At 33.5% G+C, this 16,795-nt stretch overlaps 1 protein-coding gene across 2 annotated transcripts in view; it reads left to right on the forward strand.

The window, feature by feature from the left end:
- GIN1 (gypsy retrotransposon integrase 1) overlaps positions 1–16,561 on the forward strand; it is a 28,917-nt gene extending 12,356 nt beyond the window's left edge. Inside the window, exons 4-8 of one of the 2 annotated variants that reach the window (XM_082620658.1) lie at positions 729–1,034; positions 7,776–7,967; positions 8,063–8,239; positions 8,710–8,995; positions 15,874–16,561. In XM_082620658.1, the coding sequence (XP_082476784.1) occupies positions 729–1,034; positions 7,776–7,967; positions 8,063–8,239; positions 8,710–8,995; positions 15,874–16,148 (1,236 nt within the window). In that variant the 3' untranslated portion in view covers positions 16,149–16,561. The remainder of the gene's footprint in view (positions 1–728; positions 1,035–7,775; positions 7,968–8,062; positions 8,240–8,709; positions 8,996–15,873) is intronic. The other variant, XM_082620659.1, reaches the window with a different exon arrangement.
- The last annotated feature ends 234 nt before the right edge of the window (positions 16,562–16,795 follow it).

The raw sequence follows: 16,795 nt of genomic DNA on the forward strand, positions 1-16,795 counted from the left end.
AAAATGATTTCTGGAAATAAGGTTATTTGTGATGAGAATTAGTTTAAGTTAGAAAAGCTAGAAAATAAAAATTTTGATCAAAAGTAACTATAATGCAATAAGATTGGTTTAAAAATTTTGTTCAGGACTTGGTTTGAAAGTAGTTTCCAAAGTGTAATTCCAGAAATATGTTGAACAATGGCACCATCCATATGTTGATCAGTTGATGTCATCTCACACAAATGAAAGCTCCATGACAGCATGGGCGTTGTTTTTGTTCATTCTCTTTTTCCAGGACCTAGAGGAATTTCTGGCATCTATAAATATTGTTTGAATAAAGTTATATTTTAATGAATATTATTGCATACATGAATGAACTTAGTAGAGTGATAACTTTAAAAGAAAAAAATTTTTGCTTATAGAAATTATATACTCACATATTGATTTAAAATTATAGCAAAACATGTTTTAAGATCTATTCATTTAATAAATATTTATTGATTGTAAACCAGAATTATGTTCCATGTGAATAAGACCCCTTAAGGGAGTCACTGAATAGTAGTAGCAAGTAATATTTGCTTATATTCTGAATAGGTTTTATATTATTATGAGAATAGTCCCAAAGTTTCTCCTTCAAAACACAAAGTACCTATCAACCATTTCAAAGTTCAGATTTATAAGACTGTTTTTATTATATTGAATATATTAACATTTGTATACCTTTTCTTTATTGTATGCCTGTTTTATAGGTATATGCTTGTCAGCATTGCCAAGTGGCAAAAAATACGGTTATTCTAGCACCTAAACAGCACCTTCTCAAAGTGGAGAATCCATGGAGTATAGTTACTGTTGATCTGATGGGCCCATTTCATACAAGCAGCAGAAGTCATGTATATGCTATAATCATGACAGATTTGTTCACAAAATGGGTTGTGATTTTGCCTCTTTGTGATGTTTCAGCATCAGAAATTTCTAAAGCTATTATCAATATATTTTTCTTATATGGACCTCCTCAGAAAATAATAATGGACCAAAGAGATGAGTTCATTCATCAGGTAAGACAAACTACTTAGATCTAGGAAGATATTTTACTCACCTTTCAGTGAGCAGCGAAACTTATATGGTACTTAATAAGTTTAGATAAATTCCTACAGATATAGAGGTTTAATATTGTATAGTACAAGGTAGTTGGACTGGAAATTAAGGATTTTAGTACTTACTGTGCCACCAAGTAATTGTAAACCTATCTTTAGTTTTCTTCAAACTAAAAAGAGGAGGTTGGACCAAAGAGTCTTTTTTTGCTTCTAACTTAAAAATTCTATGATTGACATGTAGAGGGGGAATTGACTAAATGGAGAAATACAGTCATGTTCGTGAATGAGACTATTCAATATTGAAAGATACCAATTTTTCCCAAATCAAAATTAATTTATATGTTAATGTATTTCTAATCAGCATTAAAAAGGAGGGAGCATTTTCCCTTGCCCTGGCCTTTATCCAGATTAAAGTTAACCTGAAAGAATAAGCAGACAGGAATACATACAAAAATTCTAAAAAAGGAATATAACTACTGTACTTAAGGCATATTATTAAATTTTTATAATTGACAGGGTACTGGTGTAAGAAAATAACCAGACTGTCTAGGTTCACCACACCTTTGATATCTCAGTCCAAAAGAAATACCTAAACTGATACTTATCAAATAGTTAGGGCTTGTGCCGGGGGTCCCTAAGGTTATCTCCAGGTTTTATAATTCACTAGGAGGACTCAGCAGATGGTCATACTATGGCTAAGATTTATTATAACTAAAGGATACAAAGCAAAATCAGCAGACAAAAGGCTCATGGGGATAAGTCCCAGGGAAACTAGGAACAAGCTTCTAAGACATACTCTCTCAGTGTAATCACACAGGACATGCTCAATTCTCCCAGCAGAGTTATAGCAACACATGTAAATTGTTGTCTACCAGGGAAGCTCACTAGAGACTCGGTGCCTAGGATTTTTACTGGGAGCTGATCACATAAGCACCAAAAATTCTAGATTCTCAAAAGAAAGAAGGTGTTCAGCATAAGCCACCTTGATTGTATAAACAGTTTAGTCACTGTGAGCCACCCTTAATCAGTTAGGGAGTGGTGGAAACCCGCACGAAATCCAAGGTCCTAGACACCAGCCAAGGGCCAACTTTGTAAGCAGGACTTTCACAGGATAGCAGCCTTAGTTCTGCTAAGTTAACTCTTTTTCTGCACAGGTCCAAACAACTTAGTATTTATATCCTAACCACTTAGCCATTTAAAAAAATAGTAGTCATAAATGGAAAGAAATAATATTTTCATTTCATTTCATTTTCATTTCATTTTTATTTCATTCTTAAATAACCACAGTTAGTTACTAATGGGATGTGTATACCTGTTTACCACTGCTAAGCTTTTCAAACTTTGGAATCAGTTTGGACACTGCCATCCTCATTTCCTGTTTCGCATTGATTTTTTATACAGTCGTTGCTTTCTATCATAGCACCTGTCAAAAAACAGTTCTGTAAAGATACAGCATCATCAAAAGGAATGTAGTCTGATCTAATGTTGAAACCATAAACTACCTTAAGCTAGTAGTTTTCAAGGTGTCCAACAGATGTTAAGGAGGCCCTTTGGCACAGAGTTTAGTAACCATGTTTAAAATGATAGAGCTGGTATCACAAATGAGTGGAGTTAGAGAAGGATTATTTAATAAATTTAATTTAATTAACAGCATAGATAATAATTTTCTAATTATTTCTAGTTATTTCTATAATATGATTTTAGAATTACTGCATACCAAAATTGTTTTCAGGTAAATTAAAAATTTTGGTTTTTTTAATTGAAACAACAAAAAATACTGTTGACTTTTTTTTTTTTTTTCAATCTCTAGAGACTGAGTTAACTTTCCAAGCTTAGGGAATAGTGGCATACATTTAAATGGAAAAATCACCAACTTTGGCTGTTTAAAAATTAGAAATTTATATGTGGTAAAATCACCAAAACATACAGGCCAAGAAATAGGCCAACAAAAATAAAGCACATTCATGCAGGAAAGGGCTAATGCCTTTATTATAAAAGATTCAAACAAATTAAAAAATTTAGTCAATGGCAGAAACGTAATTCACAAGAGGGAATAAAAATAATAAATATGGAAAAATGTTCAAACCCAATAGTAATGAGTAATGTAAATTAAGACCATTTTTTGTTTATCTAAATCAAGAAAAATAGTAGTAATACCAAAAATACCAAGTAGACTACAGATAAAATAATATAGCCTTACATTACAGGTAGTATAGCAACTTGAAACTAACTCTTGTAAAGCAGTCTGCCAAAGGTCCAGTAAGAGCTATATATATATATATATATATATATATATATATATATATATATATATATATATACACACACACATACATACATACATCTTCTGGTGAACGATCCTATTTCTAAGAATTCTAAGGCGATTATCCAAAGTATAGAAAAATAGCTCTTTTATGATATTACTTACCACAGTGCTATGTATATTAACGAGAAACAGGAAATGACCTAAATATCCAAATAAAGAAAGTGTTTCAGAAAAACGTCAAGTCACATGGTGAAATATTTTGTAGTCATTAAAAATGTTTACAAAGAAAAGGAAATAACATGGACACTGATTAAAACATGTTCAGTTAAAACTCTCGATAAAAGATTTTATTACATATATTATGTATACATATTTTACACAGATAACTGTAAAAATAGATGTAAAGAAACTAAAATAAAAATTTATATGGTTAACCATGGAGTTTTTAAGAGTAATGAGATTATAGGTTTTTTCCCTTAACTTTTCAGTTTATATGTTAGCATTATGTTGCTTTTATAACTATTAGTGATTAAAATATACATAATCATCTGTTGTTTTGTGATATAAATTACTAGTGCTTAGCAATAACTAGTTCTCCTAGCCTTACAAACATAGACGACTGTCCTAGCCTCTTGCAGGTGGGCAAGCCCAAGTAACACATCTGGGCAAAGAAGTTGAATGGATGAATGTGTGCCCCTTTCAGCCTGAGGTACTGAAAACTTCATCCTCGATTCTTCCTTCTCCCAGTCTTATTCTGTCTCTGGAGAATTAACTGCATATTTCAGATATTACCCTAAAGGGTAGTGGATTTTCTCCCATCCAGGATTTCTGAGGCACCTAGGTGCTTTGGAGAGACACCCTGACCTACAGCTGACCTTGTCTGAGCAAGTAGTAAAATTTTTGAGTTAAACCACTGAGCCTTGAATGTGTTTTTTAACTGCAGTATAATATTGCCTACCTTGACTAATATAGCAGTGGTCTGCAAAATGGGGTGTGCAAGACAATCTAGTTTGTAGGATGACAATATTAGAACTTTTGTTTATAATTTTTATCTAATAAATAAGAAATGAAGCTTTTGCTAATAATATATAGAGATTGATAATAGCATCCTGAATCAACAAAGCAGATGATTGTGTGTCGCACATGGTACGGGAAGGTATCTTGGGAGAAAAGTGAGAATCTGCAACATGTGGGAGTCCATAGTGGTTCCCTCACTCATTCTTTTGCTTTAGCAGCAGTAATTAAATTTATGGATATTGGCCAGTTTTTGCCAAACTACCCTTCATAGAATAGCTAGGTGGCTTAATTTTCTTGCAGTGAAACAAGATCATACGAATAATAATGCAATCACCTTTCAACCACAGGAAAATGATAGAGCTGACACAAGTAACTTCTAGTACTAGCTCTTTCACAGATGCATTAACAATATAAAAATAAATGTGGACTAATCAGATCTGATAGGAAATTGGCCACCAAAATTCAAAATTATCAAGAAATCTATTTGAAATATTATCTTACTTTCACCTTTATTAATGAAAAGCCTCATCCTAAATGCATATAGTACTTCAAAATACTAGGTAATGACAATATGAAACCATTATGAATCAGCAGCAGTCTTTCCAGTCATATTTAAAGTCATATGATATATACATTATTGGTACTATGTATAAAATAGACAACTGATGGGAACATACTGTGTAGCACAGGGAACTCTACCTAATGCACTGTGATAACCTAAACGGGAGGGAAGTCCAATAGAGAGGGGATATCTGTATGTGTATGGCTGATTCATTTTGTTGTGCAGTGGAGGCTAACACAACATTGTAAAGCAACCATACTCCAATAAAAATTAATTTTAAAAATAAAAGAATAGTCATATGATAATCCAAGACTATGAAAATTTTACCAAAAGTAACAATAAATGTTTATAAGCCTCTTTTATGAGGTTTAACAAAAAAACTAAAAATCACACGTGATTAAGAAAATTTGTTCTTTTTGCTGTGATTTAAATGGCTTAAATATTACACAGCAGGCATAATCGTGACAAAATAAAATGGTTTTTTTGTCAGCATATACTGACATAGGAAACACTGCTAAACTATTGAAATAAGATTTAGAACATTATACACAATGTGGGAGGTTTATTATAAAGTTGATGAAAGTACAGATGTTTCTAACATCTCAGCTTAGAGCATTTGAGTATTTGCTAAATTGTTTCAATAAAATACACAAAGACCTTTTTATAAACCTCTGAAGAAAAGAGAATTAACGTTTGTAAAGGAAAAATTATTTCTTTAATTTTAAAAATGTGTCTTATGGAAAACTAAAATTGTGACCACTAATGGAATGTCTGGTTTGATGGCGAGAAAAAAAGGTTCTTGGGGTAAGGATATCTAGGTAGCATCTCACAAATGGATTCACTGGATCAGTTCTAGGCAACCTCTTCAAACAAGTTGAAGCCTTTTCCAAAAGTCAGTCATTTTTAAAACCATTAATTATGACCTCAGATTGAGGCTGACCCAAATGATACCTATTTTCTGGGATTTCTTTTAGATTACTTTTGATTTAAAAGGAGGTGGCCTAACATATATACAATGGAATATTACTCAGCCATAAAAAGAAACAAAACTGAGTTATTTGTAGTGAGGTGGATGGACCTAGAGTCTGTCATACAGAGTGAAGTCAAAAAGAGAAAAGCAGGGCTTCCCTGGTGGCGCAGTGGTTGAGAGTCCGCCTGCCGATGCAGGAGATACGGGTTCGTGCCCCGGTCTGGGAGGATCCCATGTGCCGCGGAGCGGCTGGGCCCGTGAGCCATGGCCGCTGGGCCTGCGCGTCCGGAGCCTGTGCTCCGCAACGGGAGAGGCCACAACAGTGAGAGGCCCGCATACCGCAAAAAAAAAAAAAAAAAAAAAAAAAGAGAAAAGCATACTGTATGCTAACAAGTATATATGGAATCTAAAAAAAAATGGTTATGAAGAACCTAGGGACAGGACAGGAATAATGACACAGATGTAGAGAATGGACTTGAGGACATGGGGAGGGGGAAGGGTAAGCTGGGACGAAGTGAGAGAGTGGCACGGACTAATATATACTACCAAATGTGAAATAGATAGCTAGTGGGAAGCAGCCACATAACCCAGGGAGATCAGCTTGGTGCTTTGTGACCACCTAGAGGGGTGGGATAGGGAGGGTGGGAGGAAGACACAAGAGGGAGGAGATATGGGGATATATGTATATGTATAGCTGATTTACTTTGTTATAAAGCAGAAACTAACACACCATTGTAAAGCAATTATACTCCAATAAAGATGTTAAAAAAAAAAGCAGCCTTAATTAGTACATATATTAGGTAGGAATTGTATTCCACTGCGAGTAACTGAGAACCCTTCTCTTCCCTCCAATATATAAACTCCAATAGGAGTTTATTTTATACTTAGGGAAAAGAAAGCCAGGCTCTCCAGGGTTGGAAGGGTAACTCTGAATGTCACTGGGAACCAACCCATGCTTCTAGCATTCTGTTCCACCATCTTTGAGATGGGACTCTCAATCTTATGCTTACAATATGGCATGCCACAAATTCTATATTTCTGGCAGAAAGAAAGGGGAGGTTAATGGGCTAAAAAAGCTAGAACTAACTGAGTCTGCCCAACAACTTTCACTTAAATCTGTTTGGCCAGAACTATATCACTACCCCACTACTATATCACTACTATCTGACTACCCCAACTAAAAATAATAAGAAAAAATAGTTTGAGGTGTAAATAAGGTAGGAAAAATAAGTTAACAGGCTTATTCTTAGAAGTTTTCTAAACTCATTTTGACTTATTAGGCCCTGCCCATAATAAATATAACAACAAAAATAATAGTAACATTAAGAGTTATAAAGTGCTTACTACTTGCCAAGCACTGTTTTAAGTACCTTATAAACATTTATTCATTTAATCCTCAAGAGAGTCATGGTTAGGATTTTCCTCATTTTACAGATGAAGAAACAGTACACAGAGGTTTGGTGATGTGGCCAAGGTCATGTAGCTGTCAAGTGGATTATGTTAACTGTGTTTGAGAAACTGTCTACTGAATTAAAATGTTATCTGAACTCAGAGTTAGTGTTAAATTCTGTTCTTCCATTTCCTTGCTGTATGTGTGTGTCTGGCAAGGCACTTAACCTCCCAGAGCTTCAGCTTCTTATCTTTAAAATAGGGTTAATAATATCTCATAAGATTTTTGTCAGGTATAATGACTGTAATGTAAAGCATCAGCACATAGTAAGGACTCAATAAATGGTAGTTACTCTTTTAAACAAAATGTGTATGTTTTCATAAAGACTGGCTATGGTCAAGTAAAAGGTAAGATTCAAATTCTTTTGTAACCTTTCAATCCAGGGAAAAATAACATACAGATTTTAAAATCAGCTTTGTTTTTTATATGTTTTTCAGATCAATGTAGAACTGTGTGAATTGTTTGGTACAAAGCAAATTGTAATTTCTCATGCCTCCCAAACTATTAATCCAACTGTAAGTACATCTAGCACAATCAAAACATTTCTTTCCAAACACTGTGCTGACTACCCAAACAACTGGGATGATCACCTAGCAGCTGTTTCATTTGCCTTCAATGTTACTCACTTGGTATGTACCTTTTTATAATCTGTACTTGTGAATTATGACCATTTCTTGGCTACATAAATGTTTTATTACAAATTGTTGTTTATTTTTCTTAATAGGAACCTACTAAAAATACACCATATTTTCAAATGTTTAATCGAAATCTTTACATGCCTGAGACTTCAGATATTCTTCGTGAAGTGGATGGTAGTAATACAAGTATGTTTGCCAGAATTCTAGGTGCAATTAAAGAAGCTGATAAAATAATGGAGAATAAGACAACTTCAGCAGGCCAGGTGATTCTATCTAATAGAAAAAATCTCTATAATCTAAAAATCTATAGTGATTTTTTTTAATTTCAGCATACACTCACATACATATGATATACCCTAAAACCAAATTTTTTCTATTGAATTCTGTTTTGATTAAACAGTATGTTTATTAGCTATGAAATTCTGAGAGACATTAATAGGAAAACTACGTGTTTTGGAATCAAGGTAGAGCTGAATTCAAATCCCTGGTCTTGCTTTCTAGTTGTTTAACTTGGGCATATTACTTTATCTCATATATTACTTTATTTTCTTTATAAAGTTGAGGTAATAATACTGACTTTGAAACATTGTTTTAAAAAATTAAGTGGGATTCTTGCCTAGCTTTCAGTAGCATCTCAATAAGTAATCTTTTTATTATATTATCTGTATATACCTTCAAGAAACTCTAGCTCTTTCATCCCTTTGTTCTTTTTTTTGTGTTTTTACACTTGCAGATGGAGAACAACAGTTTTGATGAACTAAATAAAAGCAAAATCATTGTTAAAAAGAAACCAAAGCAATTAAATCCATTTCATCTAAAAGTGGGTCATGAAGTTTTAAGACAAAGGAAAAACTGGTGGAAGGATGGTCGTTTCCAATCTGAATGGGTTGGTCCTTGTGTCATAGACTATATTACAGAAAATGGATGTGCTGTTCTGAGAGACAACACTGGGACAAGACTTAAAAGACCCATCAAAATGTCCCACCTCAAGCCCTATGTAAGAGAATCCAGTGAACAAGGTAAATATCTGTCACTTCTCTACATTTTTACTTTCTTTGAATGAAGAGAGAAGTTAAAAATATAAGAAATCTCCCCTGCCCCACACCCCTCCTTTGGTTAGTTTTTCTTTTCCCTTCTTATTTTTATAAAATTTTGTACAGTATTGGAGCCCAGGTAGTCTTTTTTATTAGCATGTGTCTTCTGGAACTGTCAGGTTTGTAAGAGATTTTATTTTGATTTCTAGTGTACTTTTCACACACTTTCCCACAGTTCATGTGGGAGACACTGAACGTGTTTCACAGAATTATATCTTCATTATTTTCATTTTCAGAATATTTTGTCACTTTTAATATGAAGTGATAGTAACTAAGATAAATAATGCCAAAAACAAACATGTATCTGGAATTCTGTTGTGAGATAAATATATTAGTGGACATTTAAAAATGTGATTAATTTTTAATGTTGCATCTTAGTCACAGTCATGGTGGATGCAGGGGAGGGTGAGAGTGGGAGATACTCAGAATGCTATAAAGTGCCATTATAAGAAGAGGTAAATAGCACACTGGACAAGGTAATACTTGCCTCAAAATGTGATTACGAATAGTCACGATATCCTGATCTTCTCTAACCCTTTCTTTCATAGACTGGAGCTAAATGACATGGCTTTCAGATTAAATCCCACTTTATTCAGGCTTTTATTTTGTCTATTGTATGTGCTCCCTAGAGTTTCTTTGGGGTGGATAACTTAGAGGGAATGAATTGGTACCTTAGCTAGTTAATTTTGTTTTTTCTATAAAGAAAGATAAAGCATCAATATTTGAATCTGAGTAGCAATTAAGGAAGATACAATTTAGTACATTTTTAAACAATATAAACAACTGAGTTATTTAACAGGCTTAAGTAAATAATAATTACAAAAATGATGATAATAGATAACCCTCTTTCTTAGGATATGAAGCCCTTGGGGCTGCTTTGTAATAGCTCAACTCTGTTTCTGATCTGGGTCACAACTCTAATGTTAAAAGCTCTGAGTACCTTCTTTTCTGCTTATGGCAGAACCAGTTGCTCTAGTAGTAAACTTAGCTTGGACTGTTCCAATTCAGAAGGCTCACAGTACCTTCATTCTCGTTGTTAGAAGACAAGCACTTTTATTCCTTGTGCCTCCTCTTAGTTCTAAGCTGCCCTTTATGATTTCTCCCTTCTGCAAGTTAAGTAGGAACAAAAGATTATACAGGTGCATGTTGTCCTTTCTTCTTCTTTTGATTTTCCCCTTAATCTTCGGCGTTCGGGACTTGCTCCCTTCTAATGTGTTAACCTTCCTTAATTAATACAAAATTTCTGCTTAAAATGTTGCTGTATTAGGATCTGTTTCAACATTTTGCAATTTGCTCTTGCCGAAGAATTTCTTAAGGAGACCTAACATTTTGCTACTGCTGAATATTTCAGAATCCAATTGAATAGAACAATTTCTAAACAGAGGCAGTACAATTTTTGCCTCATGCTTGAATTCTCTGCAGATTATTCTTCCAGTAATACAAAGGAAATTGCAGTATTAGTACTAGTGTATACATATAAGGAACCTGAGATTGATGGGTAAAATAGTTTTTTCTAATTAATCAAAGGAAGTACTAATCTAGCTATCCTAGAGTCTGGTTCTTGTTTACTCTTTGGTCCATTTTTGTCTGTTTCTCTTATTTGTAGAAAATTCAAAATAAATGTGATTTCTATCACATATTTTCCTGAAAATCTCCTCAAAAGCTGATTTTAAAGAGTCCTTGAACTGAATTTAAACCAAACAAAATGTCTTTGAATAGTCATCCCATTCTTTTGACATAAATTTGAACAAGGTATAGCCAAAAGAACTATGAATTTGTCTGCATGGTTGCTCTTACCAGCATTGAGATTTCATAGCTGTATTAAAGCTCACTGTACAAAGCAGATATGCTTCCGTTGCGAAACTTCTTATCCATTCTTATCTAGAACATAATGTTGAGGGAGCACATTCAGTACTAGGTTGACATTGCTATTTTAAGCAGGCCTATTTGCCTTTTTGTCTAGTTCAGTGCCAGGCACCTTTTCAAGACTAAGTGTTTTAACAAGAAATTTTTTGACATACCATAGTGTCTCTTCATAATCGTAATGTTTCCCTTTGAAAGGAAAAATGTTATTGACCCATTATTCTATCTGACATAGATTTTGAGTAGTTTTGTTTGTTTTGAGTGGGAATTATTGTGATCAGTTTGTGTCTGCCTCCCCTAAAGGCTTTGGTCTGATTGCCCTTCACAGTTTGTGAAATGGTTTTTATTCTTTTATAAGTTTCCTATTGCTGCCATAACAATTTACCACAAATTTAGTGGCTTAGAACAACACGGGTTTATTATCTTACAGTTCTATACTTAGAAATCCAATGTAGGTCTCATTGGGCTAAAATTGAGGCATTTGCAGGGCTGTGTTCCTTTCTGGAGGCTCAAGAAGATGGTGTTTCTGTGCATTTTCCACCTTCTAGAGGCTGTTCACATTGCTTGGCTGTGGTCCTCTTCCTCTATCTTAAAAGCCAGCAGTGGGGGTAGAGTTCTTCTCACATTACATCACTCCATCCTCCTAGTCTTCCTTCCCCTTCCACATTTAAGGACTCTTATCCTTGGGCCCATCCTGATAATTCAGGATAATCTCCCTGTTTCAAGGTTGGTTGTTTAGCAACCATAATTCTATCACTACCCTAATTCTCCTTTGCCATGTAAGGTAACGTAATCACAAGCTTCATGAATTAGTACATGGCTATCTTTAGGGGTCCATCATTCTGCCTACCACAATTATGGTCTACATTCGCAAAACAAAATAAAGCTTAGTCCCTGTATTAGTATCAAGCCCATGAGCTTGAGTTTATTATTAATACAGTCATCAGTTGGTATCCACAGGGGATCAGTTCCAGGAGCCCTGTGGATACCAAAATCCGCTCATGCTCAGGCCCCTTACATAAAATGGCATAGTACAGTACCCCCAACCTTTATCCCCTACCCCACCTGCACATCCATGGATCCGAACCCTGGGATATGGAGAGCCAACTGTAGTTTTAGCAGAGCACCTCCCTTTGGCCTCTAATTATGTAATCTCAAAATTAAAAGTCATTCAGTTCTCTGTGTTAGTATTGGTTATCTGTTATGACAATTATGTGGTATGTATCAAATTGTAGTTATTTGTTATTTTATCATGAGAAAAGGTGTACTAGTATGGCAACACATTTGTAATAGTTTTAGGATATCAGGCCATGTATAGGATTAGTCAAGACACCACACTTCACAATAAGAAAATTAATTATTCTGAAACCTTGTACTTTTCTTTCTATTTGAAAAAATAAATTAATCCAAATCACTCAGACTTTTCTGAGGCTTTGGTTTTAACTTATTTTTCTCCCTAGGGAAATTTTAATACTCTTAATCTCATTTTTTTCCTCCTTAAAACTAAATAAGAAAAAGTATGTCAAAACTGCTGATAACACTTTCCTGAAATGTCTTGAAAATACCTCTGCTTCTAAGAAACTAAAGACTTAAGTATTCAGTCTAGTCAAAACTGAAATAATGCTTTTATCAAACATGTTATAATAGTAACTAAATCAATAGAATGAGAAAATTAAAATAATTAAATTCTATCGTGTAATGTGACTGAGTAGAAAAGTCCTTTAATATGGTTTTGTTTGTTTATTTCTCTTTTATCTTGGGTGCAAAAACTTATCTTGTTCTTTTCTATATCCCTAACTCAGGATTGTTCTAGATCAGTACTGTCCAATGGATATATAATGCAAAAACTAAGTAATATATAATTTAAAATTTTCTAGTAGCCATGTTTAAAAAGTAGGTGAAAAAAATTTTAATAATATATTTTATAGTTACCCAATATATCTAAGATAGCATTATTTCAACATGTATGTAAGGCCTCAAAAATCTCTTTCTGGTAAGTCTTTGGTAATCTTTTTCGAAGTTAAAGAGCATTTCTGTTGGGTCCACTAGATTTAGAACATAGTAGGAATTGAAACATATTTGACCTTTATGAATGAATGAGAATTTTGTTTTTTCCTACACAAAGAAGGCTTGAAATCTCCAGAGTAGTTTCCCATTGCATATAGAGTGATTTGTGTAGAATTTGCTGAGTATAATCTTTATTCTCTACAGTTTTATCACACTAAGTTACTTTAAAGTTTATTTAAAAGAAACTGTGTGTGCGTGTGTGTGTGTGTATGTATATATATTCAGATATATATTGGTTACTTTCATATAGAAGCTGTCCTCTTACAAACAGGTGAGGTTGGTAAAGTCCATTTGTTTCTAAGTCTACTGTAATTAGGAGGTTTTTACGCTCAAGGTCTTTGAATGCATTTGCAGGAAATCAAAGTGATAACTTCTAAGAGCTTTACATCTATCCATAGTTTCCCTGTTGATACATGTTTACTGGACATATTTTACTACAACCTGGCTTTCTGTATGGAAAAAAATTTTTGAGACAGAAAACTTCCTTTATCAAAGATCTCTGCAAAGATCCAATTTGGAAATACTTTAAATGCTATATTGTAGCTGCTGTCACTAATACATTGCAGCATTGTACCCTGAACCTATGAAATTCTTCATGGCTTATTAGAAAAATTTCATCAGCAACATTTTTACCATACCTAACCTTTTTTAAGTTCTCTTTTAAATTACAACCTATCTTGCTCTAGTATTAACAAGCTAATAGCAGACTTTGATGTTGAAGCTCTAGCAACACATTCTAAAAGTGTTTCAATTTCACTGATCATTTTTTCTTCTTTCCCGCTACTCTTGGGCATAGCACTTCTCATGGGTTGCATGATTTTTTTATCTTTCAGAATTGTTCTCTTGTTCAGCAATTCATCCCCTACTAGCATACAAAAATCATTTTCTTATCACCTTCAGTTACCCATCCTTTTATTTCCATCATAAATATGTGTATCTTCTTAACAGCATTTTCAATCTAATTACTACTTTTGCATTAATAACAATTGGTGGGGTTAAACTTAGAAAGCCTCTCAAAACTAAAATACCAACTACACTTTGCCTAATGAAGCAGTAAATGGGCAAAACTAAATGTCCATACAAGCCCAAGTCTACTTATGCCATCTGCTGGGAGAGAGCGTAGCTTTGTTTGATCTTTTTTTTTTATATTCTTTTTTTTTTAAGTTTATTTATTTATTTTGGCTACGTTGGGTCTTCTTTGCTGTGTGGGGGCTTTCTTTTAGTTGTGGTGAGCAGGGGCTACTCTTTGTTGCAGTGTGCAGGCTTCTCATTGCAGTGGCTTCTCTTGTTGTGGAGCATGAGCTCTAGGCACACGTAGTTGTGGCTCACAGGCTCTAGAGTGCAGGCTCAGTAGTTATGGCACACGGGCTTAGTTGCTCTGCAGCATGTGGGATGTTCCCGGACCAGGGCTCGAACCCATGTCCCCTGAATTGGCAGGCGGATTCTTAACCACTGTGCCACCAGGGAAGTCCTGTTTGATCTTTTGATGTTTGTAAATTTAAAGTTCATAAATGTGTAACTTATAGGGTTGGAATAGATTCAGTTAGCTTTTCACATATTAGTATGAGGATGGGTAGGGTGGAATCATGTTCTGGGATATATTAGTAAATTTATCTGCTCTGAGAAACTTTCATTGCTCTCTAATCTAAATGGATAATTAATGTTCCTTTTGCTATTTCTTGAACTTAAAATTTGAGGATTCTTTAAGGTATTAAAATCTTTAAGAGAATCTGTTAATGTTTTGGGAGAAAATCCAGAAAGAGAAGGCACGGGTCCAGGAAGTTAATCAACTGTGGTGGAATAGTTCCTTGTTGTAATGAATTAAAATATTATGTAGGGAGAAATTCTTTTATATAATTAACCTTTATTTATGAAGATGCTGCTGCTTTGCCATGTGTTTTTCATTTTAAGCATTTTTTTCCTGATAGTGATGATAAATTTGCTCAAAATAGAATGAAATGCTGACAGGCAAGATTCCTTGTCACATTTTAGTATGGATTTTGCTACACCTTAAAAGGTCATGAGCATTTTAATATTAAATTAGACTTAAGTAAGCTAAGCTTTTTAATCTAATTCATTGTAGCCTGCCTACTTTTACATTCCTATTATATAAGCCTGATTCTAGGAACTTAATCTTCATTTTAGTTTGTCATTTCATATTGTGACAATTTAATATTATTGCCCTAATATGGATTCTATAAAGACCAGAGAATTATCTAAAGTTGTAAATTTAAGGATTTAACAGTTCAATTTGTTAATAAAACATCTTTCGAGACCCCATTAATTCACCCAGAAATGCTTTGCAGAAGTATATTAAGAATATCATCAACATCAAAAATATAGTTTTATAACTTTTGTTTTTAATCTATACCATGATTCTCACCCCCTCACCCACACCTACCACCCCCTCCACCCACACCTACCAAACACAGGTCAAGAGAATACTCTGTAATGGCCAAACGGGAAAAGAATCCAAAAAAGAGTGGATATATGTATATGTATAACAGATTCACTTTGCTGTACACCTGAAACTAACACAACATTGTAAATCAACTATACCCCATTAAAAATTTTTTTTAATCCTGTAAAAAAAAATCCCTTTATATTATTCCTATTTTTTTAATTGGAAAAAAAAAGTTTGGCTCTTTTAAAATCCTTGATCTTTCCTGAATTCTGTATGTATGCACTGTCAAATTCATATATCATTTTATTCATTCTTTGGCATATTTATTTAGGAGATACAAGAACCCACCAGAAATTAATCTTCATAGTTAATTTGTATTACTTGGGATTTTGTTCCTCATTTAACATTATTTAATTTTAAAGTGATTTAATTATAATTCTAAAAGGCAAATTTATCTTTCTTCTTTCAGACAGTCTTTATCTCTTACAAGGTTCAGTAGTGGCAGATCATGACTACATTGGAATGCCTGAAATTTCAGTTGGAGCATACCAAGCAAATATTCTGGTAGAAGATGCAACTATTGGAGTAGTCAACAATGAATTACTGACATCAAGCAAGGATCATGAACTGTTAGAATATAGAAATCCCAAAATCTCTCCCTTGATAGAAGATCATAGTACTCTTGAAAAGCAGACTTTTAGTCTCTTGGACTCTTCAAACCAAGTCCTTGAGTACTTAAGTTAGTGAACACCAAAATTCCTTTAAAATGCTTGTTTAGAAAGTATATCTCCTTGAATCTTGTTATCTTTTCCATTCAAAAAGGTTACTTAGAAAAAGTATCTTGACAAACTCTTAATGACTAAATCCTGAAGATTTATTTTATAACTATTTATTTATCTAAAATTGTGCCTCATTTGAATGTCAGTGCATATATATATATATATATATATATATATATATATATATATAAATAAAAAGGCAAAGGAAGTATATTACATAGATGTCATTTTTTCTTCTAAAAAGAGAACAGGCAAAGCATGCTTGCTTCTTAGGAAGTAAACTAAATTCTAGCTCAAAATTCTCAAAACTTTGTTTGATAATAGTACCATGTTTTCAGTTTTAATTTTTTTTTAATATTCCCCCCTTTTAAAAAATAAGTTTGAACTACCTAGAATTGCATTAATAAATATTTATTAAATGTGATAAATGGAACCTCTTTCTTTGTCATTGGAACTTCTAAAAACAATATTGTAGGAAAAAATTTAGAGTTGTTTAATGGGCTCCTACAGTGTATTGGTAAGTTCACCTTGTTAGACAGGCTGAGGATTAGGATCTGAAACTATATATTAGTTTGAAAACATTTGTGCATTTCCATAGTATATTTTAAAGTC

Source organism: Mesoplodon mirus (assembly GCF_964341445.2).
Source record: "Mesoplodon mirus genome assembly, chromosome: 5".
NCBI lineage: Eukaryota > Metazoa > Chordata > Mammalia > Artiodactyla > Ziphiidae > Mesoplodon > Mesoplodon mirus.